The sequence below is a fragment of the Myotis nattereri genome (assembly GCF_964212035.1).
Source record: "Myotis nattereri genome assembly, chromosome: 10".
In the NCBI taxonomy this organism is placed as follows: domain Eukaryota; kingdom Metazoa; phylum Chordata; class Mammalia; order Chiroptera; family Vespertilionidae; genus Myotis; species Myotis nattereri.
In genome coordinates this window covers 62,276,626-62,303,348 of record NC_138085.1, presented here as the reverse complement: position 1 = coordinate 62,303,348, position 26,723 = coordinate 62,276,626, and the positions used below count along the sequence as shown (strand labels likewise).

The 26,723-nt window shown below is 37.1% G+C and overlaps 1 protein-coding gene across 5 annotated transcripts in view; it reads left to right on the top strand.

Moving 5' to 3' along the window:
• MTA3 (metastasis associated 1 family member 3) overlaps nucleotides 1-26,723 on the top strand; it is a 126,580-nt gene that overhangs the window by 85,668 nt on the left and 14,189 nt on the right. For 3 of the 5 annotated variants that reach the window (XR_013996495.1, XM_081100758.1, XM_081100757.1), the window contains exons 10-15: nucleotides 6,806-6,880; nucleotides 8,634-8,692; nucleotides 12,512-12,636; nucleotides 15,450-15,601; nucleotides 17,061-17,283; nucleotides 24,196-24,282. Coding sequence is in view for 3 of the 5 variants with exons in the window: in XM_081100758.1 (XP_080956884.1) it covers nucleotides 6,806-6,880; nucleotides 8,634-8,692; nucleotides 12,512-12,636; nucleotides 15,450-15,601; nucleotides 17,061-17,283; nucleotides 24,196-24,282 (721 nt within the window). In the remaining 2 variants the exon portion in view is untranslated. The remainder of the gene's footprint in view (nucleotides 1-6,805; nucleotides 6,881-8,633; nucleotides 8,693-12,511; nucleotides 12,637-15,449; nucleotides 15,602-17,060; nucleotides 17,284-24,195; nucleotides 24,283-26,723) is intronic. The other 2 variants (XR_013996494.1, XM_081100759.1) reach the window with 1 other exon arrangement.

Genomic DNA, 26,723 nt, shown 5'->3' with positions numbered 1-26,723 from the left:
TGTGTGTTAGTTTGCATAATTTGTATCGATTCATCTTCTAGTACACTAATGCTTTTCCCGGCTATATCCAGCAAACTGATTAACTTGTTAAAGGAATTCTTCAAATATGATAGCATGTTTTTTCTCACATGTATACTTTATTCTTTTTTATGCTTTCTATCTGTGTTTAAATCACCATCTGTTTGTGTTGTCCACCTTTTCAACTGGATCCTTTGTTATAATTATCATAGTTTAATATCTGATACTTCCAATATTTGGGTCATATTGGAGTCTATATCTGTTGCCTGATTTATTTCTTGAAAATGGGACATTTATTTTCATGCTGTTTTTTAATGTCTTCTATCTTTGACTGGATATGGAACATCCTATGTAAACAACATAGGCTGAGTTAAGCAGTATTTGTATTCTGAAATGAGCATGCCTCTTCATCTAGGTCATTATTGTAGGGGATTGAGTCTGTCTGGTTAATAGTGGGCCAGGTTTGGGTTTTCCTGTTCTTTTAAAGAAAGTGGAAAGGAGGGAGGGAGGGAGGAAGGAAGGAGGCAGGAAGAGGAAGGGAGGGAGAGGGAAGGAGGGAGGGAGAAACATCAATGTGAGAGAGACATCGAATGGTTGCCTCCCACATGCATCCCAAACCATGACCTCCTGGTTTTCGGGTCGGCGCTTGACCACTGAACCACACTGTGTGGGCTTGATGTTTTGTTTTTCCCATATATTTTTCTGTTACTAAATTCTAGTTTAATTTTGTTGTGATCAGAAAACATACTCTATAAAAACCAAATTTTACATTTTTGTGATTTGATTGCTTCTGACCCAGTGTACGGCCTGTTATGGTGAATGTTCTGTGTGCTCTTGGAAAGAATAGATATTTTGCTGTTAGGTGGAATGTTCTGTAAATGCTACTTAGGTCAAGTTTATTGATAGTGTTGTTCAAGTCTTCTGAAGCCTTATTGATTTTCTGTCTACTTGTTCTATTACTTATTGAGAGAGCTATTACTTATTGAGAGAGCAGCATTAAAAGTCTCTAGCTATAATTGTGGAATTTCTATTATTCCTTTCAATTATAATTAGGTTTTTGCTTTTAATTATGTTAAACTCTATTATTAGGTACATGCACACTTAGGATCATTATGTTCTCATGGTGAATTGACCATTTTATCTTTAAGTCATGCTTCTCTATTCATGGTAATACTCTCTATGGCGAAGTCTACTTTATTTTCTATTAATATAATTACTCAAACTTTATTTTTTTACATGATATATCGTGTTTTCATTCTTTTATTTTTATCTTATTTATGTCCAAAGTGGGCTTTTTGTGGACAGAATACAGTTGTATTTTAAAAACATAAATAATATGACAAGCTCTGCTTTTTAGTTGTAGTTTTTAAAACTGATATAATATCATAATATAATTATGAGTTTAAATCCATCATCTGAGCACTAATTTTCCATTTGTCCCATTGTTTTTTGTCCTTTCCTCCTTATTGATCAACTTTTTATGATTCCCTTTAACCTTCACTAGTGGCTTACTAATTAAACTTTTGTTTTATTTGTTTAGTGGTTTACAATATGCATCTTCAAAGTACCACAGTCTACCTTTCAACCAAATACCACTTAGATTACATAGATTATAAGAATTATATAACAATGCACTTCCAGTTCCTCCTTCCTCTTGCTGTGCTTTTGCTGCCGTACACTCTGTGATCACTATTTTTTGCTTTAGATAATAAGTGATCTTTTAAAGAGATTTTAAAAGATATCTTTTTCCATAACTATAACTATATAAAATATATTTACTTATTATTTTTTACCATTTCTGCCCCTGTTCATTTCTTTATGTAGATTCAAAATTTTATCAGCAGCAGGGGCTTTTGCGGGCTTCCGGCTCTGGCCCAGTTCTTTCTGAGCACTGATGGAGGTCTGTGGCAAGCGTGTGTGGATTCCCCTTGTGTCTAGAGCTTTCTTCTGTTAAACAGTTGTTGTAGCCCACTGTTGACCTTTGGTAAATTTTTTGTGTTCTTCTTACTTTAATTTTTATGGTCACCTGTTTCTTTTATGCTCTGCCAAAGTAAAGGTAGTTCATGAGTCCTGTGTCTCTTCAGAATGATTTTGGAATTCAGTTGATTGTCTTGTAACCTTAGCTTTTAGATAGACTCACAAATTGTTGAAGTTTTTGTAGATTACCTCCCCCACACACCCCCCCCCCCCTAATTTTTAGGGTAGGAATGGCATTCTCCTGTGGATTTCTATATCCTAAACCTAAACAGAAACAGAACCTGAAATATGTAAAGTAACTATAAAGTTCAAAGTTCAAAATAGCCAGGTCTTTCTTTCTTCATGCAATCAAGTCAGTTTAACAAAAATATTTCCTAGCTGGTCCAGATAACAAAAACACAGTAGCTATTATGAACAGAATGGGATGTAAATTCGGAAATTTGTTGCTAAAATCATTGAGAGGGTTGGAGAAGTAGGCCCCAGGCTAGGTTTCAAAACAATCCCACAGAAATGGCCCAGCGGGTGAGCTCCTACCTCTGCCCCATATGGAAACTGGGAAGCTGCTGGGTTAACTTCTGCTCCAGGATCACACTACTTCACCTTGATGTTGGGATCAGGAAACCACTAGCAGAGCTTTGGGCTCTAGAACCATTTTGTGCTTCTTCGATGCAGAAGAATACTAGTAATTGCCTGGTGCACCATCCTCTCCTAACCCTGCTTACTTCACTTCGGAATTTGGGTCTTATACACATATAGTACATCTGATTGGAAGAAATAAATCACAAGGGAGGCTTGGAAATATGTTTGGATTTCTGATCTTTACATTATAGGAAAGTGAAGCTACAAGGAAGTTGGAAAGGATACTGAACAAACTGTAATTGGAAATGACAGAATCCATTTGAGTGAGCTAGTTTAAGGAGAAAGAAATTTATTATAGGGTGTTAGAAGGCTTACAAAACCTCTAGGACAGTGATTCTCAACCTGTGGGTCGCGACCCCTTTGGGAGTCGAACGACCCTTTCACAGGGGTCGCCTAAGACCATCGGAAAACACACATATAATTACATATTGTTTTTGTGATTAATCACTATGCTTTAATTATGTTCAATTTGTAACAATAAAAATACATCCTGCATATCAGATATTTACATTACGATTCTTAACAGTAGCAAAATTACAGTTATGAAGTAGCAATGAAAATAATTTTATGGTTGGGGGTCACCACAACATGAGGAACTGTATTAAAGGGTCGCAGCATTAGGAAGGTTGAGAACCACGGCTCTAGGAGTTTCCAGGGATTCAAGTTTAGATGTTTCACAGCCAGGACTTATGAAGCCAAGAGCACCCCACAATGGCAGTGTTCTGCCAGGAACCTCGCTACAAAGACTGCTGCCTCTGCCACCAGTCTTGCTCAATCTCTGCTTCCACTTTGATTCTGTCAATAAATGCCACATCTCTAGGGTCTATTCTTCAAGCACTTCACTTCTTACCAATTTTTGTATTAGAGTGCTTTTGATTATGGGTGAGGGAAACTCATCCTCACCTAGTTTAGAATAAAGAATAAAGGTATGGGTTATATTAGAGTTCTTAGTTGCTAAGTTCAGAATTCACTATATCTAATATCAGCAGAAAGGAAGGTAGGATAGTAAGTTCTCATAGAATCTCTGGAGGACTGTAGAACCAGGCTTGGCTGCCATACTTTTCAGGAACATTGGAAACACTGCTGCTTGGCACCCATGATTTCAAGCTTCAATTGAGAAAGGTCAACAGAGATGGCCCAGAAGAACATGATATCTCAACCATTGTTCTTGCCACAATCCAATCTCCCTGCATGCAGCCTCATTTTGATGTTGCTCACTTCTGTATCTAAATGTCATTCAGGTTTGTCAGTTTGGCTAACATGGCCGATTCGTCTGAACCTTTGTTCAAGGATATCTGGGGAAAATATAGTTTAGGGTTTCAAGGAAAATGAGCTAGATGTGGTTTGGAAGTGGATGTATAGTATCTGCCACCTTTGACTAATCATTCATACTTGCTTTCTGTACCTGCTTCCTTCCATATATCAACTTTTAAACAGTAGTAATTATTCCTGAATCATTGGAAAATGTGGTACCATTTCTTCAAATGGGGAGGCACAAATTTACTGTCATAGCATCTCTGGTTGATGTTTAGTTTTCCTCTGATTTTAGTCACAACCCAGCTTGTAGCTTCTACATTAAATTATAATGGTAAAATCATCAACAAAAGACCTTATAAAAAATAGAAAGGGAATTGGGGTGTAGGAGGGAAATAATTATACCAAGCAAGGAGGAAAATATGGATGACTTCTTTAGTCTTCTTTTTCTCTGTTTTTGAAACTCATTCTGAGGACTTCATTGGCATTTAAAATCGACTCCCCTCACTCTTCTTTTCCCCTCAGTACTTTTAATAATCACAGTTCTTAATCTGGTAGGGTGACCCAAACTTCATTTTTGAGGGTTCTGGGCCCTGGTTAGAAGCAGTATTTTGTGGGAATAAGTCTTTCATAAGTCTGTGGGTGGTTTGCTAGCTAATGCATTATAGGCAGAAAAGGCAAATCATATTTAGAATAATAGTCTGTTCAATGAGAACAGATGGCTGCTATTCTATGATGCTGAGAGTTTAATGTAACTGACATGTTACCAGGAATGGGAGGCCCAGTGTACTCCATTCCTTGCAGATTGGACACCTGGAGTAATTGGATCAGATTTGGTAAGAGGACATCCCGTGTAGCACTCATGTGTAATCTTTGTCTCCTTGCCTCTGTGTCCACTTGTTTTTGTATCCGTTGAGTATTGGTGTGGTTAGGAAAAGAGTCTGGTTGATCATCATAGAGGAGATAACTTTATCCACCTGATATTAATGATAATTTTTCTGCAAAGGGAACTTATGAGTAAGCATGAGGACACAAATATCCTCACACTCAGGTCTGTCCCATAAACCTCTTTTCTAAGCCTTATTGTTACCAATATTCTAATCTGATTTCTTTCAAATCTCTGATCATTGTAACAAGTGAATAACCACTGCCCACAAATGGGTATGGATTAGTAATTCTGGCCATCTCTCCTTCAACTCAAAGTAGAAAACCAGATGTTTACTCTAATATTCCACACTCCAAAAGGATCTACCTTCTTTACTGTGCTTTAGAGCCACTCCTGCTTGGGACTGGAATGCAGGAGTAGGCTAGTTCTACTTGTTGCCAGTATATCGTGCAAAGCCATCTGCCACAGTCAGATTTCTTTCCTCTTAAATTGACATGTCCTAGGAACTCCCATGAAGCCATAAGTGAGAGTTGAGGAAGAAATGATACTGCATTAGGAGTAGACACACTAGGGCCTGTTTCTCATGTGTTCATGACCTCCTCTTCTTGATAAGGGAGTGGTGGTGCTGAACATGCCTGATTAGGATTTCATGGCTTACCGTTAGGTAAAGTCTGGCTCATGATGAGCTCAGGTTACATGGTCCCTTGATTTCCAGGTTTCCAGGTAATTGTATGTCAGGGGGTGATTTCTCAAAAGAATAATAATTAGCAGATGAAGAGTTTTTAGCTTGCGTAAAACCTTAGGGGACTCTGCCAATAACTGTTATACATCTCACCCTATTTGGTCATGTCATAAGCTCCTTAAACCATCCCTCAGACCCTTTCAAATTCATTAGATTGTTTGTTGGATTGGAGAAAACTGCTTTAGTTGTAATGCAAATGCCAGTGACTGAGCAGATTTGGTCCTGCAAGGAGACCATATTTGTAATTGCTGTTATAATTGCCACCCAATTAAACTGAAAATAAGTTCCTTTCCCTAAACTCCATCTGTTTTTACTTGAGATCAGATAGGTGAATTAAGTGCAGGTGACAGGAATGGCAAAGATGTTTTACTAGTACATGTGGGACACAAGCTGCAGTGCTGTCTGGGAAGTACTATTATTTTTTCTTTGACTAAATAATTTTTTCCTTTTCAGTTACAGTTGACATACAATATTATGTTGGTTTCAGGTATACAACCCAGTAATTAGACATTATATAACTCACTGAGTTTAGGAAGTACTGTTTTAATTCTCTAACCCGATAGTGCATTAGGGACAGCAAGATGGGAGTCAGAGGGAGTGCTGAGTCACCTATCTGTAAAAGTCTGCTGCTACAGTTAAAAGTTGTGAATGTTATCAGTCATTTTGTTTGAAATTTGATCTGCCCTGATTTGCATATTGAATGACTAACAAATCTCCCTTTACAAAAGGACATATTGAATATATTCTTTGGTTGTGCGTCTCTGTGTGGGAGCTCATGTGACTATTTTTGAATAATGAAAAATATCAAAGACAAGCTTTCTGTTTTTCTAGTATGAACCACACTATGCCATGTTTTTCTTCTGAGATTTGTTTTAATTTATTTTACAACAAAAATAAGTCAAAATAGAGCAGTTTTTTAAAGGATGGGAAGTATGTCAGAGACCACACGCCACCCAATGGTAGTTTAAGTAACTGGAAGTTTAAGTAACTGGCTAGATCTATTTCAATATCATTTCTAAAATTTGTATTCCTGGGTAAGTCATAAAATAGTATCAATCATAAAGTTTATAATTTTTAGCAAAACGGGAAGTAGAAAGGAAATGTGTTATATTAGTCCTAACTGAATATAACTTGTTTGGGATACCCTTTGCTAAGAATTAATTTCAGTTTTCATAAACTGGATGAATCTTCTATCTGGATATTTGTCTCATTATTTTAAAGTAGTAGTTTTAAAGGAAAGCAGTTGCTATAGTAGCTTGTTTTTATTGTCATACTAAATATATTTTCAGCTCCCTTGGAAATCATTGACTAGCATCATTGAATATTATTACATGTGGAAAACTACTGACAGATACGTGCAGCAGGTAATTTTTTTTATATCACTACAATATGATTGCATTAAAGTGAACTTTCTGTTTACATTTTAATATTTCTTAGCAATATACTTAATTTAAAATTTGTCTTGTTTGCTTTATCTTTTCTAGACTATTTTAAACTGCATGATTTCATATCCTTAAGATATTATTTTAAGATTTTAGTCTTAATATATTTTTTTTTACTTCAGAATTTATTATGATAGATATTTTGGAAGGACAACAGGGAAGGTACCGCTAGAGAGGCAGTGTTTTCCTTGCAGGTGCCTGGTGCCTCATCTCTTTGTGAGTATACTTGGAGGGAATGCCCTAAGATGTGATGTTAGCGTACACCTTTTGAGCAACTTATTTTTACATATTGAAAATTTAGACCAATGCCATTTGTGTGGATATATCTCCTAAATCTTTTATCTTAACTGTAAAGTTAGTCTTACTAGTTTGATGCCTTGGTGTACTGTACATAAATTTTTATCCGAAGTTATTTCTAGAAGCAGGGAATGATTTGTTTCTGACTCCTTCCCACATGTCCCAAATTGAGGTAACTCTCTCCGTTACTTATTTCGAGCACTATTTCCTGGGAAAAGGCACATTTTCCCGAAGTGACCCCAGTCAGTACTTGTTTTTATATTCTTCTAGTCTCATGTCAGAACTGGTAAGGAAAGGTGCAAATATATTTATCATAGACATTATTTTTCCTAAGTATGTGATTGCACAGTGGCAAGTGTTGGGTGCTATAAAAATACGTTTTAAGGATCACTTTAAAAATTGCCATAGTAAGTTGTTCAGATCATGAATAGTGAATAGCCAGCCACCCATGGCTTATTGAAACATTTCCAGAATCAACATCATGTATAATTTAAAAAGTGCTTATTTGAAACAATTTAGGTAGATAGAAATGAAGACCAGGTGTCCTGAAAACTGTTTCTCAAAGCAGAAAGAGTCCCCAAAGATGGTGGAGATGATCGCTCAAGGATGGTTGAAAATATTTGTATAAAATTCTTTTCAGAAATTTCAACTCCGTCCCTAAAAGTTTTAAGTTGTCCCCCTAAATGTTTTTGTTTACTTCTCATTGAGAAAATGAGAAATAATTTGGTTTATCTTATTTTTTATATCTACCATATATTATTTTCCTTCCCTATTTGCATTCATGTTGTGTTGATCAGTTTCTGGATTTGACTACATAATCTTTTTCCCATTCCTTTTCCTGCATTTGGCTCCTAATTGGTTCCTAAAATCTGATGTGAGTTCAGCCAAGCTATAAAGTATACTGCATACCTCCCAACATTTGAGGGTAAATGCTTATTTAATTGTACTTAGAATAGTTACTATCTCTTTCTTTTGCATGGACTTTGAAAACTAATCACCTCTGAATATTTTTCTAAAAGTAAAGATGATGTGTGTGTTTTTTTCTCCCAGAAAACCAAAAGAAGAAATACGGTAGAAAATAAATTTGAAAAGTAAAAACGGTTACTTACAAGTCCTGTTTATTCACTCATGTGGGGGACGGAGTTGTTCATTGCTTTACTTTTAAAATCTATGTCTAAAGCGTTATTAATACTTACAGTTCTGTTTCTCAGAATCTAGTGACTTTTCTTAGAAATTACTGCAGCTTATATGCACATTTTAAAATGGCAACTTTTGAATTATGCTTTAAATTCATTTTCTTGTGGATTTTTTAAAACAATGAAGTGGTAATAGTTGCTAAGCATTGTATGTAAAATATTTTATGTATCTTTTGAATTAGAAACGTCTAAAAGCAGCAGAAGCAGAGAGTAAACTGAAACAAGTGTATATCCCAACTTAGTAAGTAATGGAAATCTTTTAAAATATTTGTCATGGTATTAATTCTATCAAAACAAAATATGTCATTTTGGTCAGTTCTAGTCAAATTTGAATTCATTGTGTATCTTATTTTCTTCCACTACAAAGCATGAGACTTGCTTCCCATTATATCACTATAATAATATTTTTAGAGAGAAAAAATGGGTGGTAGGAAAAACACCACGTAGACAACAAAAGGACTAGAGAAAGAATGTCCCTAAATTGTACTTCTGTCACAGCTGTGGGGAAAGTGTTAGGCAACTAACCTATGAAACTGTTATTTGAAGCAAATATATTTCAGAAAGCTACCAACTCATGAAACTTGTATGTGGTAGAATGGATTTTTTTGGTTAATGCACACTGCCCTTTTGAGGCATGTTGTTTATCTAGTTGATAATTTTATATTATTTGCTTAGGGCTAGGGTTAGGGAAAGTAATTGGAATCATACTTTGTATATGTTGGATAAATAGTGAATAACTTTTTATTGTTTTGGCCTAGCATTCTATCATTGTTTTCCTTTGGAGTTAGAAAACATTGTTATATCAACATGGATGCCAATATTCTTTTCATATGCTATGTTTTAAATGAATTATAATCTTTTTCTTGAGATCTTTGGATTTCAATCATTCATTTGTTCAGAAAAATTCAGTTTATTGAGCACCACATATATAGTGCTATCCTAAGTTCTTTGGGGATAAAAATGAAATTTACTACAAAGTTCTATGTACTGCTCCAAGATTTTTCTTACTCTGTGAGCTCAGTACAGTTGCCTTTATACTTAGCCTTTTGTTTACTGAATTTTGATACATTAAGACAGTTTTATATACTAGTATAAGAGGCCTCATAGGAAATGAATTGTAGTATTTCTTACTAATCTTTTCTTAAAAATCCTCACCCAAGGGTATGCCTTTATTGATATTTGAGACAGAAGCCAGGGTGTGGTTGGGTGGAGACACACACATGCACACACACAGTGATGTGAAAGAGGAGATCGAACCTACAACCCGGGTATGTGCCCTGACTGAGAATCAAACCCATAACCTTCTGGTGTAGGGACAACACTCCAAACCACTGAGCTACACTGGCCAGGCATCTTACTAATCTTTTATCTCAAGACAGATAATATGTAATTTATGGGGCCCATAATTTTTATTCAGAGATATAATGTCCCTTCTGCAGAGTGGTTTCTAATATTTTTAAATTTTATATAGTTTGAGTTATTTACAAAAGAATAACTCCCCAAAGGAAATCTGTTGTGATTCATCTGTCTCAGATTTTCAAAAGCAGGCATACCAACTTTCTTGAACTTTACAATGTTTGTTATATCAAAGGAAAAGGGCATTCACCAAGCTAAGAAACTGTGGTGGAGAACCAGGTTAGGTCTAGGTCATTTTGAGTTTGTTGTGTCCACAGAGGTGTTGAATATATTGTTGGATATATTGGAGGGGAAAGTTCTGGGCTAGAGATACAAATTTAAGCTTCATCAGCATATATCATTGTGTTTAAAACTATGTATGAGATTTCATAGGAGAATCAATAAGAAAAAAATTGCCTTGGACCAAGCTTGAGGAAATCCAGTATTTATATGTCAGATACAGATAGAGAATGAAAGCTAAAAAAGAATAGCAAGGTGAGTGCATTATTATCATTAAAGCTGAGAGAGGAGTGGGTTTCAAGGAGGGAAAGAGATCATCAGTGTCAGATGCTGGTGAGAAATAGCCAGGGAACTTAGCATCACAGAAGTTATCGGTGATCTTTAATGCTGTGGTGAGGACTCGGTGCTGCAGACACTGAAGATTGCAGCTCTCAAGAAACCTGACTGCAAAGGGCAGTCGAGAGAAAGTTCTCAGCTTTGGGGAGTAGGTTGGGATAGAGAAATGGGAGAGTTTTTAAAATAGGAGAAATACATAACATGTTAATGAGAGGGTCCAGGAAGGAGAATGAAGGGAACAAAGTTCTCAAGAGGGTGGAGGGGTAGAATCTGGAGCACTGATGGGGGAGGAAAGGTTTGGGCATCAGGTAAAAGGACAGTTTCATATAATGTGACTTTAAAACATCTTTCATGTTTTTCTTAGAGTAAAAGTTTATTTGGATGGTCACATTGACCTCAGTCATTTGTGCCCTGAATTAACCTGCAGGTACTTGGTTTTGCAAAACATAGTTTAAGTGATTCACATGTTTAAGTATATTCAGCCTTTGAACACTTGTTTTCCTTTTGTAATTATTATTATATTAAGGTCAGTAGTTTATTCAGTCAAATAACGTTCTAGATTCAGGTGAAGAACTAAAGTTGTATGTACTCTTGTTCTTTTTTTTAGGCAGTTCAACTGTAAATTTATATTAGCTCTTTTTCAACACATATATTTTAGCCCAGGGTTAAATATAATAAAATTTTCATATTTTGGGGAAGTCATTTAATTTCAAGGGGCCATCATGTCTATTAGCTATAATAGATTTTTAAAAATCAGAAATATTATATTTCTTGGACCTCTTAATCATTCTAAATTACCACTTTTCATTTTGTACATTTCCACATGAAAACTATAAGAAGAGAAATACATTCTTTCTGGCTTAAAATGTGTTTTTTAAAACCAATTTGTCTTCCAAACACATTGCTGGCACAGGTTAAAGTGTAAATAATAGCCCTGTATATGGAATGGGGACTTCAGAGCACTCAGAGGTTCAATGATTTCATCTGGGGGTGGTGATGGGTGTCACCAAGAGTTACAGTAACAATGCCAGGAAGAAATCTTAATTTGCTGTCAGGCCAAGTTTACATACTAGGCTTTTGCTGGTAATTGGAACTGTGGGGAATGAAAAACAGCAAAGAGGAAACTCCTGAGCCAACTCTGTGTGGAAACGCCAAGTGTCTTGGTAGTTGTGACCACTTGTTACTTTAGTAATCATGGGAGATACAGTCATTCAGCATTTATTTCTCCCAAATAGATGTGAAAGTTCCTTGAAGTCAGGTACTGAATAAATACATGTTAAGTGAATTATGAGTTTATTGAGGACATACTATATATACCTGTGCAGTATCTTCGGTCATGGTTTATAAGCTGGGGAGTTAGCCTACCCTAGATGGGGATAAGTTAGCCATGTTTGCACAGCAAGTAGAAGGTAATCTGGGGTACATGTTTCTGGGGAATTACAGCCTCTGGGAAATGTGCACGAACACTTCTGATGATGTCACTCTTTTCCTCCTAAAATTTTTTCTTGAAGAGAAAAACCTCTACTTTTCAATGCTATGTAATCTTCATAAAAGTTCAAACATAATAGAAATTACTACCATGAACAAAGTCTCCTGAAATGCTGGCTTAACTCTGGATATGCCCCATTAACAGCCAGTGTTTGTGTTGATCATGGTCTTTTGTAAGTTCCCTCAGGAGTCAGCAGAACCAGGACAGTGCCTTCCTCTGAACACAGCACATCGCCTTCGGCTTCATTTATATGATTCATAAAAGTATTTTATGTTCTCAGGAGAATTTGTGATAGCTAATACAGCGTAATAACTTGTATTTTTCAAAATAATCAGAGGGTGTCCTAAGGAAATTGTATTTGTGTGGAGAAGAGAGATGGCTGTATTTATTTTGTGAGTGTCAGGCATAAGAGATCGGTTTGTACATAACCTTGTTTTGTAAAGATGAATGGTTTGGGTTCACTTTTACCAGTGTATTTCTTCTTCACCAAGCATTCAAATTTATTTATGTGTAATTCAGATAAATCAGTAATGAAGTGTAGAGCCTTTGCCTTTCTTGTACAAGTCATTTTTATGACCTTACTTTACATTTCATTGGAAGCAGCAAACCGAATCCCAACCAAATATCCACCAGCAATGGCAAACCTGGTACTGTGAATGGGGCCGTGGGAACCACATTCCAGCCGCAGAATCCCCTCTTAGGGCGAGCCTGTGAGAGCTGCTACGGTAAGTTTTCTCCAGCGGGGCTTTCTTTTCTCCTTTGAGGCCTGTCTCTGAAGTGCGTGGAACTGTGCTGGCACTGTGGGAGGAAGGTACATGAGGTCAGTACTGCGCAGAGGGCAGAATAATGCAGCCTTAGAGTGAATAGATGCCCATCCTTACCTTCTGCCTGGACACTGAGTATTTAAGTCTTGAGTTTCCTTTGATTTGCTTTTGTGGGGTCCTGTGTTTGTTGATACAGCATTGTTAGCTGAGTTGGATTCAGAGCTGTTACTAGCTTGGTGCAAACCATGGTCCCATGAAATATTCCAAATCCCCTTTTGGAGTTTTTCAGTATACTTTGACAAATTAAAGGCTCCAAATAATTCTGTAGGAAACACCTGTGTGGGGGTAAACTGCTGCTTATTTATAGTCCTCAGACCAGATTCCCTCAGAGCACTGGTTTGGGAGATGCAGTTCTATGATATTTGTTTTTGGTCTCAGGATCCCAATTTATTCATTCCTGTCAAAAATCTCTACCAGAGGCTGGTAATATTATATTTATTGGGTTGGTGAGATGAATTGTTACATAGTTGATATACTTTTTATGTTTATTTAAAATCTCATACAACAATATCATCTCTTAATGGAGTATCGGTGACATTATCGTCTATGTTTTCTACCAACCAAAGTATGCTTGGGTGGGAGACGGAAGAAAAGGAGTATTTATGAAACGTCTACTTGGTCCCTAGTGTTTGTCTGTCAGCAGCTCTTTGAGGGTAGATGCAGCCGGCTGCCCTAAGGACATTCGAATGAGGGCGTTTCAGCATTAAAAAGGCTCTTAAAACCAAATCATAAAATTTCTCTTCTGAAACCAAGGAAGGTGTGAGCCAGACAAATTGTGACTTCATAGAAATGGTACATATCTACCCATTTTCTGCACCATGGGAGCACAAGGGGAAACAGTTTGTGGAAAATTAGCTTCTTTTGGTCAAGATTTTACATGAACTGCATCACAAATGCTTTTGAATTGGGAATTCTTAGATTTCGAAGTACATTTATATTTAAATAAAATTTTAAAAAAAGAATCCTGGAGATAAATGGTAGTGACTTAATCTGTCTTTTATTTATAACCCCTTTAGAAATAAATAATCTCACATATACCTTTAAATAATTATTCTGTCATTTTTCTATGTGCATGACAAATAAGCACTCTTAATTTTATAATATTTATTTTTGGTTCATATTTTAAAATAATTTCTATCAAAATAATATGTTTATAAGATTTATCATTGTAGAAAAATTGCTCTTTTCTATTTGTCATTTTTCAATTGAACACGAATTAATTATGTGTGGAGAAAAGCATTTGTTGACAAATATTAAATGACAGGTCTTAGTTTGGGTAAAAATTTTGTTTTCAGAATCTAAAATAAGTTCATGCCTAATACGTAAAATTCTTATCATTTGTGTTTGTAAAAAATCAACTTATGATTTGTTTTTAAATTTTAAGAGCAAGATTTTGGGGCTGCTGCTTGCAAGGAGTCCTCCAAAAGTAATACATGATGAGGTGCACAGTATAATTCTCAATGAACTAAAAAGGCAATTTGATTATAACGACCACCATATCTTCTTTTTTTGACATTGGCTGTGAAGTGTTAGCTGACTCCTGACTGTGCTGCTTGAACATTATGTGCTATAGATTGGGAGGAATATTCCAACGCAAACTTACAGAATTATAATAATGATTTTTATGCACCTCATTAACTTAAATGTGTCAGTGTCAATGTTTTCAAACTTCAGATGGGGATACTTTGAATGTTATATGGCAGTAATTTAAACTGCAGAATAAGACTAACACACAGGCTTGCAGTGTTTAGCTATGTGGTAAATCAACCAAGTTACTAGGTCTTAAGCATGCTGTGATGTCGGCCACATATGCTCACTGAATATATACTTACAGTCTTGAAGGAATTTGTTTTTTAAAGGAAGAAATTTAAAATAATTATTTTATCTATTGATTAAGGAATGAAAACAGATACCTGCTTCTGTCACATTCCTACCTCTGTCAGTGGGGCCCCTCTGAGTACCTTAACCGAACTATAGGTTTGGAAAACTGGCTTTAAACTTTTAAACACTAATAGCAGTGATAATTTTCTGATAGCTTATTTCCAGAAATATACACAATAGAAAATATTTGTAATTAACAAAAACTCCCCCAGCAGCACAACATACTATGTAGGATACGTCATCTAATAGCTTCTCTTAGACAGATGTCACAGGCACTTGGTATATATATATATGAAGTTTTTAATGAATTCTGAGTCTTGAAAACTATATGTATACTAGAAGCCTGGTGCACGAAATTTGTGCACTCGGGCGGAGGTGGGGGGTGTCCCTCAGCCTAGCCTGCGTCCTCTCGCAGTCCAGGAGCCCTTGGAGGATGTCCGGCTGATAGCTTAGGCCCGCAGTTGGACATCCTTAGCACTGCAGTGGAGGCGGGACCCGCCACCGCCGCTGCACTTGCCAGCCGTGAGCCCAGCTTCTGGCTGAGCGGTGCTCCCACTGTGGGAGCACACTGACCACCAGGGGGCAGCTCCTGCATTGAGCGTCTGCCCCCTCGTGGTCAGTGTGCATCATAGCAACTGGTCATTCCACCGGTCGATTTGCATATTAGCCTTTTATTATATAGGATATTAGGCTTTCATATATGGTTTGTAAGTTGGGGGAAGAAAAATAACGTAAACGGAAAGTGGCTTTGGAATAGTTTTTGAAATGTTTGATTATATATTGATGTTACAAATTCTATAGCATCTTTGTTTTTCTTTTTCCTCCATCTTTAGCTACACAGTCTCATCAGTGGTATTCTTGGGGTCCACCTAATATGCAGTGTAGATTATGTGCAACCTGTTGGCTCTATTGGAAAAAATATGGCGGCCTGAAAATGCCCACTCAGTCAGAAGAAGAGAAGTTATCTCCCAGCCCACCTACAGAGGTACATGAGCAATATTCCTTATAGCCTTGAGGATGGTCATATTTTTCAATGGCTGGATCAGTCAGTGTTAGGTGATTTAAAAGCAAACAAAGCTATTTTTATAGCTAAACATAGCACCATAATATTCAGGGTGAGGGTGGAGAGAAGGGCAGGAACAAATCCAATCTTCACAGGTATTTAGTATTTGTTTTGTGAGAAGATTACCGAGGCAAAAGAACAATATGTGTGGGAGGCCTTAGCATAAGTAGAAAGCTTACTGATTAAATGTTTGTTTTAATTGCTTTTTTGGGAAAACAGTTTGCAGCCTTTAGATACTATTGAAATTGTATCTTATTACATAAAATAACAACTTGAACACTTTTTCCCCACTCCTTGGCTATCATAGGAGGCACAAGAACGTGTGGACTTAATCTTGAGGTGAACAACAGTTGAAATAGAATTTTGGAAAAATTCTCATAGCAGATATCAAGCACCCTGGTCTACTAGAGGGAGACTATTATATTTGAGGACTAACAGGATCTTGGAGTCCTTTAATATTTTTTTAAACAACACTCAAAATAATCTAATCCCTTGGCATATTTTTAAAAACTTATTATGAATATAGTTTGGGGTTGTTAGGGTTAATTTAAAAACACATACATACTCCCCCACCCCAAACCCAGTTTTCTTCTCTACTTCCCCAGCTTCTTTCCAAAAGTACAAACTTTTTAATCTTGTCCTTTGGAGTAGGGCAGTGGTCGGCAAACTGCGGCTCGCGAACCACATGCGGCTCTTTGGCCCCTTGAGTGTGGCTCTTCCACACAATACCACGTGCGGGCGCACTCGTACAGTGTGATTGGAACTTCGTGGCCCATGCGCAGAAGTCGGTTTTCAGCCTGGGCGAGTCTATTTTGAAGAAGTGGCGTTTGAAGAAGTGGCGTTAGAAGAAGTGGCGGGGCTCGGGCGGTCAGGCGACGGGAGACGCAGCGCAGGGAAGGCGTGGGCGATTCATGCATGAGTGGAGTGAGCCAATCAGTCAGCAGTCTCATTGTTCAGTGGTTAGTGCTAGTCATGTCCGCAAATCACGCGCAGGTGACAAAAGATAGAGGAAATAAGTATACCAGACGAGTGTGGATGGAAGAGTTGGAAGGGGTCGACCTCAGCGAACGTACCTCAATCAGATTGAGGATGTTTTTAGCAAAGGCCAGCTTAGGAGTACCCTAATTAAGTTAATAACAATGTACCTACCTATATAGTTTAAGTTTAAAAAATTTGGCTCTCAAAAGAAATTTCAATCGTCGTACTGTTGCTATTTGACTCTGTTGACTAATGAGTTTGCCGACCACTGGGGTAGGCTATTGAGTTATAGATGCTTCAGTGGGAGATTTAAAAACTGCACTGTTGTTTGAGCATGCTGCCAGTAGTACTGCACTTTAACCAGCCCTGTTCTTCACCTGTGTGTTGGTGTCTGATTCTACAGGACCCCCGTGTCAGAAGCCACATGTCTCGCCAAGCCATGCAGGGGATGCCCGTCCGCAACACTGGGAGCCCAAAGTCTGCAGTGAAGACCCGCCAAGCTTTCTTCCTTCACACTACATATTTCACAAAATTTGCTCGTCAGGTCTGCAAAAATACCCTCCGGCTGCGGCAGGCAGCGAGACGGCCGTTTGTTCCTATTAATTATGCTGCCATTAGGGCAGAATGTAAGATGCTTTTGAATTCTTAACCTTATGTGTTGTGCTTCTGACCATTTTCTCTCTTTCCCGCTCTCTTTTTTGTTTTGTTTTTATTTGCAATAAACATAAGTTCTTGTGTACAGCCTTTTATTTGGTTTATTTTTTTTTACATTGTTTTTGTCTGCTGCCATTTGCATTATGCCAACCTGAAAAGAAAACATTGCCACCTCTGCAGTTTTTTGCATAGTGTTCAGCAAAAGATGATGGGAGGTGGTCCTGTCCAGTGGGGCTTTGTGATGGAATTGTCTACATAGGTCTTATTGAGGCACTTTTACCTGGAAGGTAGTGTCACAATGTAATCCCCCAGGGTGGTGGTACAGTGAAACTCCATAACTGAGACATGCAGTCCAGTCTTACATGAATTCATTAGGTTTGAATAAAATTTGCCAATTTACACTAATGAAAAATTGTATGTCATTATAAATTGTATTGTTTTCCCATGAACCTTTTACAATTATCATACAATATTTTGGAAATTCACAGTGCTTTATAATAAACACTAGATTTATTAGAAGATTTAGCAAATTACAAATGAATTTTAAAGTCCTGGGTGAATTTTCTGAAAATACACATTTAGTTTTTACAAACTGATGTCTGAATTTGTTGTTGAGCATTCTTTCTATTGTCCAATTTGGTTTCCATTTCATAATCATATATCATATATATTTCCACAGACATTTACATGACTTAATTACTCTCATTTGCAATGCGTTCATTCTTGCTTATGTTTCATTTTTTTGTTAGAACAAAGGTCATATGTACCAATGAATCATGGATTGTTCTGTTATTACCATGTACCCATAAATGTGTCCATAAGTTATGTGTTAACTCTGATTCTAGTCATGCTCCTTTCGGTCATGTTCCTGGCTAGCATGCCAGGGCCATGCAACTTTCCCTAAAGGATGAGAAGAAAACTTGCTGTCTGGCTTAACATGGGAAATAGAAAAGATATTCAGTAGATGTTTTTTTCTTTGTCCTTGAGATAAGAAAGTTCTTACTACAGGATGTTCCCATTTTGATTTAAAGAGGTTATCCATAAAAGGAATAATGATTGAAAAACATTTTGTTCCTAAAGATAATTTTCAGCAGGATAGTTGAAAGGCTTTAAAAATGTACAGGTAAAAGCTTTATAAGAGGAAAAGTGCTTTGTAAAGGGAGTGGAAATTGATAGTAATCTCTGAGTCCCATGGAGGGGAAATTTAGCTACATTAGATTCATATGTATTTGAGAATTTAGGCTTATGTTGAGGTTTCATTGCTAGCATTTCAGAGTTGAGGGATTTATGCTATTTTCACTTTTTACAATCAATTTTAAGGAACTGGAATATTTATATTCATCTAAAGTGCTTAGTTGATTTAAAACACATATATAATTTCTTAAGTAAGAGGAAAAACATTTGAGAAAGAAAATGAATGAAATTCTTTCATTAAAGTTGACTGGGATCCATTATCATCTTTGTTCCTATGAATGGAAAAGAAACCATCACCAACTAAATTGGCTGCTTGAGGAAGCTTCTGTTTCCTGTGGCTTTTCTGTTCATTACTCAGTGAATTTGCAAATTGTGTTTATTTTGATTATTCTTAAATGAAGTATATTTTTCTGCTGCCTCATTTTATCCCCTCCCCCTCCCAATTGAAAGGCCATAGTGCTTTTAAAAAGTCAAGATTAAATTACCTGTATTTTATGTCTACAAACATAGATGTATAGTAATAATAAGAGTATAGTCACTTGTGATGAGATTCAAGGAACATTTTATTTTGTATTTAGCTTCATTGGGTTACATATAGAATTAGATTCTCAGAATAATTGATTTTACCTTGAGATTTAAAATGATAAAGCTTCAGCAGGCATCTGCTCAGTAATTTTAGCATATAATTGATTCTTGCATCATCTCCCTTATGTGCACCTTATTGCATCCTCTTCAGCAGGCCCCTTGATGTTGGCTTGTTAGTGAGAAGATCAGGTGTTAATAACCTGGTGTCTGTAAGCAACCATGTCTCTGGTCCAGTGAGAATGTATGTGTATTTTGGGGGTGTAAGCTTTTCTTGGTTTCTCAAAGGCAATGGTGACCCTGTTACTCCCCTCACAAAGTTAATTACTGTGGTGCAATATGAATGTTCTTTCAGATCAGGTAAAAGGTTGTAATTCTAAAGGTATTGATAAATTAAGAGCTCTAATTAATGCATTTTAGAATACTTCATCATAATATTGGAAAAGGGAAATAGTTTTCCCTGAGAACTTGAGCATCTTCCTCTTATAAGCACTATAAAGGTTGACCTCTTCTTTAGCACCATCAGAACCAGAATTTATGGGGTTACAGACTGCATATGACTGAAAAAAAGGGGAGCTAAACTCTAAATTAGATGGGGGAGACCATACTCTTAATTGCGAGTTCTTAAAGGGGAATCTTTGTTTGCATATGTGTAAAACATCCCAAGGAAAACGTAAGGAGTAGAGTGGGGAGGGGAATTGGAAAGCTGAGAGAAAGGTGATGGGAAGGAGACTTCACCACTCACTTCATTCTTCCAGACTTTCAATTTTGAACCATAGGAATATAGTTTCTGTTTTAAATAATTTAAAAGCAAATAAGTATATTATATGACCAACATGTTTATATATAATATATGGAAAATGATTTTTTAAAACCAGTTTCTCCACATATCTATTCATTTTAATAATATACTTTTATGTGTGAATATATAAGTCCATGCCCCAAATTACTAAAATTAGTAGAATACCTGAGCCAGTTCTACCATATAGATAGTGCTTATTAAAAATGCATTGCTAGCCCAGGCAGTGTGGCTCAGTGGTTGAGCATTGACCCATGAACCAAGAGGTCCCTGGTTCAATTTCTGGTCAGGGCACATGCCCAGGTTGCAGGCTTGATCCCCAGTAGGGAGGGTGCAGGAAGCAGCTAGTCGATGATGTTTCTCATTGATGTTCCTATCTTTCTATTCTTTTTCCTCCCTCTCTAAAATCAATAAAAACATTTTTAAAAAATGCATTGCTAAACCCCAAACCAAGCATTGCATAAAAGTACTGTTTCTTTGATGAGATTTACAGACTGATGTCATGGTTGTAACAGCATCAAGTTTCAGACAGACTAGCCTGTCCCTTCTCCCCTTTGATGCCCCTCCCCTCAGTAAAAAAGCCACGATGTGATGATGGGGTCCCTCCCTTGATACTGCCATCAGACATTAAGTTATCAGATGACTTGTCAAAGCTCAGTAAAATCACCTGACACCAGCTGAGCACAGGGTTACTACTTGAGATTCAGGATCCTCGGAGACTGAGAAAGAAGTAGGTGCATTAGCAGCATCCTGTAGTTGAATGAAGCTGGGTCTTAGAGAAGTGGATCCAAAGGATTTACCTGCCACCTTTGTAGCTTGCATGGGTCAGTAAGTGGTTTCTGAGTTGACAGACTTGAATGACAGCAGGTATACCCACAATGAAGTTCAAGAGGCACCTGGAGCCATATTTTTTTTTTCCTGTTCAAAGTTGCTAATTCAACTTGGAATTATCCCAAGGGCCCATACTCATAAGAAATTTGTAACATATTTTCTGGTTTTTTTCTAGAGATGGCTCAGCAAAAGTTATTACTTGTATAAACTTTTGTGAAATGTTAAGCTCTAACATTAGGAAAGAAGAGTTGGGTTTATTTTGGTATTTTTGGTAATAAAATTTGTTTCTGAATGGATACTTCAAATCTTTCTAAAGATTCAAAAGTGGTTACAAATCTCATCCTACTCTACAGAGGTAACTGCTGTTACCAGTATTTAAAGTATCCAGAGGTATTCTGGATTACTTTTTAAAAAAAATTTAATTAGGTTAATTAGCCTAAGAATTCCTAGGCTATTTCCAACCATTTTCTATTAGAAGTAATGTTGCAACAAATATCCCTACATAGATATTTCAAACTGATGAACATGCATTTTGAATTTTGATAGTTGCTACCCAGTTGCCCTTAGAAAAGTGCAATTTACACTACCACCCACGGTGTCTAGAGATGCCTGTTTCTCGGACCTCACCAGCGGTGTTACTCATCTTTCAAACACTTGGCTAGTTGACGGGTGACATGTGAGCTTGCATTTCTCTTTTTGAGCGAGATGGAAATATTTGCATATATTTGTACATTCCTTTTCTGTCAACTGTTTTTGCCCCTCGCCTATTTTCTGTTGGATAAAAGTCTCGATTTGTGGGAACTTTTTATATTTTAAGGAAATTAGCTCATCTGTGGTATGTGATGCAAATATTTCCCCATTTTGTCTTTGACTTTGTTTATGATGTATTTGCCAAATAGATTTTTTAAACATAGTTGAGTTTATCTTTTTTTAAAATGGCACCTATATTTTGTATCTTGGTTAGAAATGCCTCTACAGTTCCTAAAAGGCAATTCTGTGGATGGTTTTATTTTGACAGCGATCTCGAAAGCTCATGTGAGATGTTTTTGTGAATTTTAATTTGATGTTTACTTTTTGCAGTTTTTCCATTTCATTTATCCCCCTAATCTTTCCAAAGCAGTTTTTAAAAATGGCCATCAGTTGCAATAAAAGTAACAGTGTTTTTCCAGGTTTACCTCAAGAAGCTGTAGAGCATCCTCTTGAAAGCCAGTGACAGGTGCCTTGTGTTCAGTCCAGGAACTTGAGTGAGACGTGGAGTTTGCCCTGTCTCTGGGCAGATTCTGATTCCTTCTGGGTTCTTTGGGCATTTGTCAGATCGCTTTCTTTATCTGTGCACTTTTACTGCACACTAATGAATGATCTCTGTTTAAATAGTTAAGAGAATAATTTGGGAGTGAGGACTGACCCACACTGGCCTGTTCTTATTCGAAGATGCTAATTCAACTTGGAATTAGATTTTACTTAAACAACTCAAGTGCGAACCTGATAATCCTATGTTTATGATTCCCTCAGGGTGGAATGTATTTTTCCCATTTACATATCACTGAATGGCTGCCATTTTTATGTTAAACAGCAACTCGTTGTCTTAGCACCTTCCCAATTTCTTTATAGTTGAGACTGGTAATTCGTGTGGGATTAGTGAAATATGGATCCTTCTTAAGAGCTTTGACCCCCCATTCAGGTGCTCTGTAAATTGTCACTTGGAACATCACATAATTACTCCAACTAATTTAATGAGGAATTAAAAACATTAAAGTGAAATATCTTTGGGTATTGTGTTGGTGACCCCTTTGATGGATTTGTTGATTCTTGTCAGGGTGATGGTTATAGGGGAGTCCATAGTTTTCCTTTGGGCCTTATAGACTGGAATAGAGCAAAGTTAGTCTAATCGCTAGTAATAGTGATATAGCGATTGCCTTTGTCTAGTGCACTGAGAAACAAGGGGATTCATTCAAGCTTTATTAATAGGAGAAATTTTTCTCTTGTCCTCATCCCAAATAGAACTTCAGAAGAATTAATAATATTAGGAAGGAATTATTATTTAGTCTTAGTTCACAGTGATTTGACAGGTGTTTGATCCTTGTAGGATTTGGGCTGCTTTTTAATGTTTATTTAGATTACTCTTCCAAAGCATGGTGATTATATTTCCACCTGTATCTTCGCTATTAACGATGGGTGAAAAGCGAAGCTTAGTAAGTCTCCCCCCAAAGGAAATCAGCTGAATAGTAGGAAAAGAAATGAAATCTTCATAGTTGTCAGTGGTTTCATAATTAGCCAGTGTTTGGGATACATATTCAGATTCCTACTTGAGGATCTCCGTAGTATGTACTTTGTCTATTTTCATATTTTTAAAATGCTATTTTCCCACCTTTTACTGTTTGTTATTAGAAAAAGAGTTTCCTTAGTGAAAGAGAGGGCCAGAGCTTATAAAAAAGTTAATTTTTTACCTTTAAATTACTTGAGGTTCCAGATAGAATTGTATGTTTTAATAGTGCAGAGAATTCCTATGGATGTCAAAGGAAATGTCTTGTATGTATGCCTAGAAATGTGGCCTCAGCCTGTGAAAGAGCAAATTCTCTAAGTTGAGTCAGAAAGCCTGTAGGACATTTTTGTCCAATATTTGAAGGTGGGGAAAAGGCATAGATATAGAATCATACCTGCCAGAGCCACTCTGTTAAGCTTTATGACAATATATGCAAATTTAAACAACTTCAATACACTTTTTTGTCCCTTCAAACTCTATTTTTACAACAATTCTGGTATGAGAGGCAGCCGGGTTCCACATCTATTCTTCTGTCCTAATGACAGCTCATTAAAATGCAGAGTGTTCATGGTGTATGCTTTATTTTTCTCTGTCTGAAATGTCTGCGGCAGGGAATGAGGAGTGTGCTGTGAGCTCTTATCCACTATTATCCGTCCTCACAGAACCTTACTGATTCTGATTAGCAGATAAAATACTCTGCATACAGGTGACCTTTTAAATCTCAGCACGAATGTCATCAGGGTGGGATACGAAGGATAGGAAACCAGTGATAAAACCAAATGACCCATTTTCGTCCTTGTGAGGCTGTCATCTCACGGAATTGAGTGTCACCAAGCTAGACCAAGTGCTCCTCAGTGGAAAACCACTCCATGTGAGTCAGGGGTGGCCAAGGGGGTAGTTACCTTTGTCAGCTGTCACTTCTGCCTTCCAAGCCAGATTAATCTTCCATCAGGATGGACTCGGCCTCGTACTTCATGGAAAATTTTCTTCTTTAATGTTGAAGAGCCATGGCTAGAAAGGAAGCATATTCCCACTGCCTTTCAGATGGGCACGCACAGAATCTCAAATGTTTTTGTGAAACCCGAAAGGAAATGACAGGAATCTGGGGGATGTTTGGCACTGTTTTGCACTTGCACCTGTTGTTTCTGTGGTGTATGTAGTGTAGGAAGAGAAAACGGCCTCATGGGTTGTTTCCATGTTTCTTTCTCTCCTCAGATGCAGACAGACATGCTGAACTCTCTGGAAGTCCCCAGAAAAGCAAAAGCACCAGGAAACCTTTGGCATGTATCATTGGGTATTTAGGTGGGTACTTTCTAACAGAGGGGAAAACCTCAACAATTTCTGTATCTTATAAATATTTGGCTATCCTAAATTGACATACCTCAACTAAATTCAAGCCTTTTGAATAGCTGAAATTGGATTCCTTTGTATGTAGAGTCCATTTATCTTGTTTTAGAAACTTTTTTTATTGCCAAAATATACACAACAGACACAATTATGGATTTGTTTACTTTTTCCAAAAAAGTCATTGAATAAAAATGCAGTGTACACTTAAGTATATAAATACAGATTAAGCAACAAAATGAAAATAAGAGCCATTAAATTATTAATGAATGAATCGTCTTAAGATTGTAGATTTATTTTTTAAAAATATATTTTTATTGATTTCAGAGAGGAAGGGAGAGGGAGAGAGAAATAGAAACATCAATGAGAGAGAATCATTGCTCTGCCACCCCCTGTACTCCCCCTACTGGGGATCAAGCCTGCAACCTGGGCATGTGCCCTGACCAGGAATTGAACCTTGACCTCCTGGTTCACAGGTCGATGCTCAATCACTGAGCAACATTGGCTGGTCTTAATATTATGATTTCGACCCTTCTAGTACTTCAGTCCACCTCCTTCCCTTAAACAGAGAGAAATGGATTGGTTTATTTACCTTTTTTAAAAAAAGATAAAACTGATTTTTAAGCTACCTTAAAAAAATTATAGTTTTGATATGCCAATTAAGGTTACTTTGAAAGAGGAGCGTTTGTATTGCTTTCTGAAAGTTGCCAAAGATGATGGTTCCATTTACATGTTGAAATATCACAATTAACAATAGTATAAAAAATTACTGGGCAATGACCTTTTTTCTTTTTGGCAAAGGTTTAAGATAATTTGCAAAATAATGGTTCCTAATATACTTAGAAGCTATAATGGCATATTTCTAATATTCTTGCCTTTTCATTTTCTCAGTAAAAGTGAAATATGTAGTCAGAGTTGCACTGAACCTTATTGCTCTGTCAGAATTTGTAGTTAGGAAGTGTCCAAACTTTAGATAGCCAGTCGTTTAAATCAAAGTGTAGCCTTGAGCCTGGCATATTATCTGGTCCTCACTGAGCACGCTAGCAGTCAGAAGCTCACAACTCCCTCTTTGATGTTAGTCTGCCACCTTATTTCTTGTTTTATTCCTCGGGGGCTAAAGAGTTGCTTTGATAGCCCCTGAGCATATCACATGGTTATCATAGGCATAGCCTAGGTCAGTAATGGCGAACCTTTTGAGCTCGGTGTGTCAGCATTTTGAAAAACCCTAACTTAACTCTGGTGCCGTGTCACATATAGAAATTTTTTGATATTTGCAGCCATAGTAAAACAAAGATTTATATTTTTGATATTTATTTTATATATTTAAATGCCATTTAACAAAGAAAAATCAACCAAAAAAATGAGTTCTCTTGTCACCTTTGATATGCATGTCAAAGGTTCGCCATCCCTGGCCTAGGTCATGGTGGTTAAATCCTTGAGGTTTGCTTTCTGTCTTTCCTTGCAAGACCTAATCTTAGAAGCCCCTTCTCACTTGTAAGGCAAAGTTTCTGATCATAGAAAATAGAATATAGCATTGCACATTAGTTGGCCTTTCCACAGGTAATTGTGTATCCCTCTGTGGGTAAACTGGTGTGGGTTTCTCCCAGATATGCTCATATTTACTATGTTCAAGACACTATACTAAGTGGTTTGGGAACACCCAGATGAGTAAGACCTTGCCTTCAAAAAATCTTAGTCTACTGGGGAAGTATACAGGTTAAGACAGTTAAAGATTCTGTAAAGGAATTACAGGTAGTATGCATGGGGCACTTGGAGGAAGGAGTAGCTATTTCTGATGAGTGTTAAGGCAGCCTACATGAAGAAAACGATATTTGATCTCAGCCTTGAAAGATATATAGGATTTGAAAAACAGGAAAGTAATATTTTTTCCCTTATTAGGCTAAGAGAACCAGGTAAACAAAGGCCTCAATGAGTCAAGGACTTGAAAAGCTCAGGGAATGCAGGTTTGTCTGGTCTGGATGGAGCATAGAGTGTGGAGGTTGCAATAAAAAAAATAGGTTAGCAGCCCTGGCCGGTGTGGCTGGTTGGGTGTTATCCCCTGCACCAGAAGGTTGCCAGTTTGATTCCCGGTTAGGACGCATTGCCTGGGTTGCGGGCTCCATCTCCCATAGGGGGTGTGCTGGAGGCAGCTGATGGATGTTTTGCTCTCACATCGATGTTTTTCTCTCTCTCTCCCTCTCCCTTCCTCTCTTTCTAAAAATCAATAAGAAATACATATTTTTAAAATGAGGTTAGCAGACCTTCAGTGCTATTTTGGAAAAAAAATCAGCGCCATATTTTGGTTATCACTTGATTCAGTTTTGACAAGTGTAGGATTTTGACCAGAACAAGATACAGTAATTCTAATAATGCTAAAGGCTCTTCCCAAATTTCAGTAA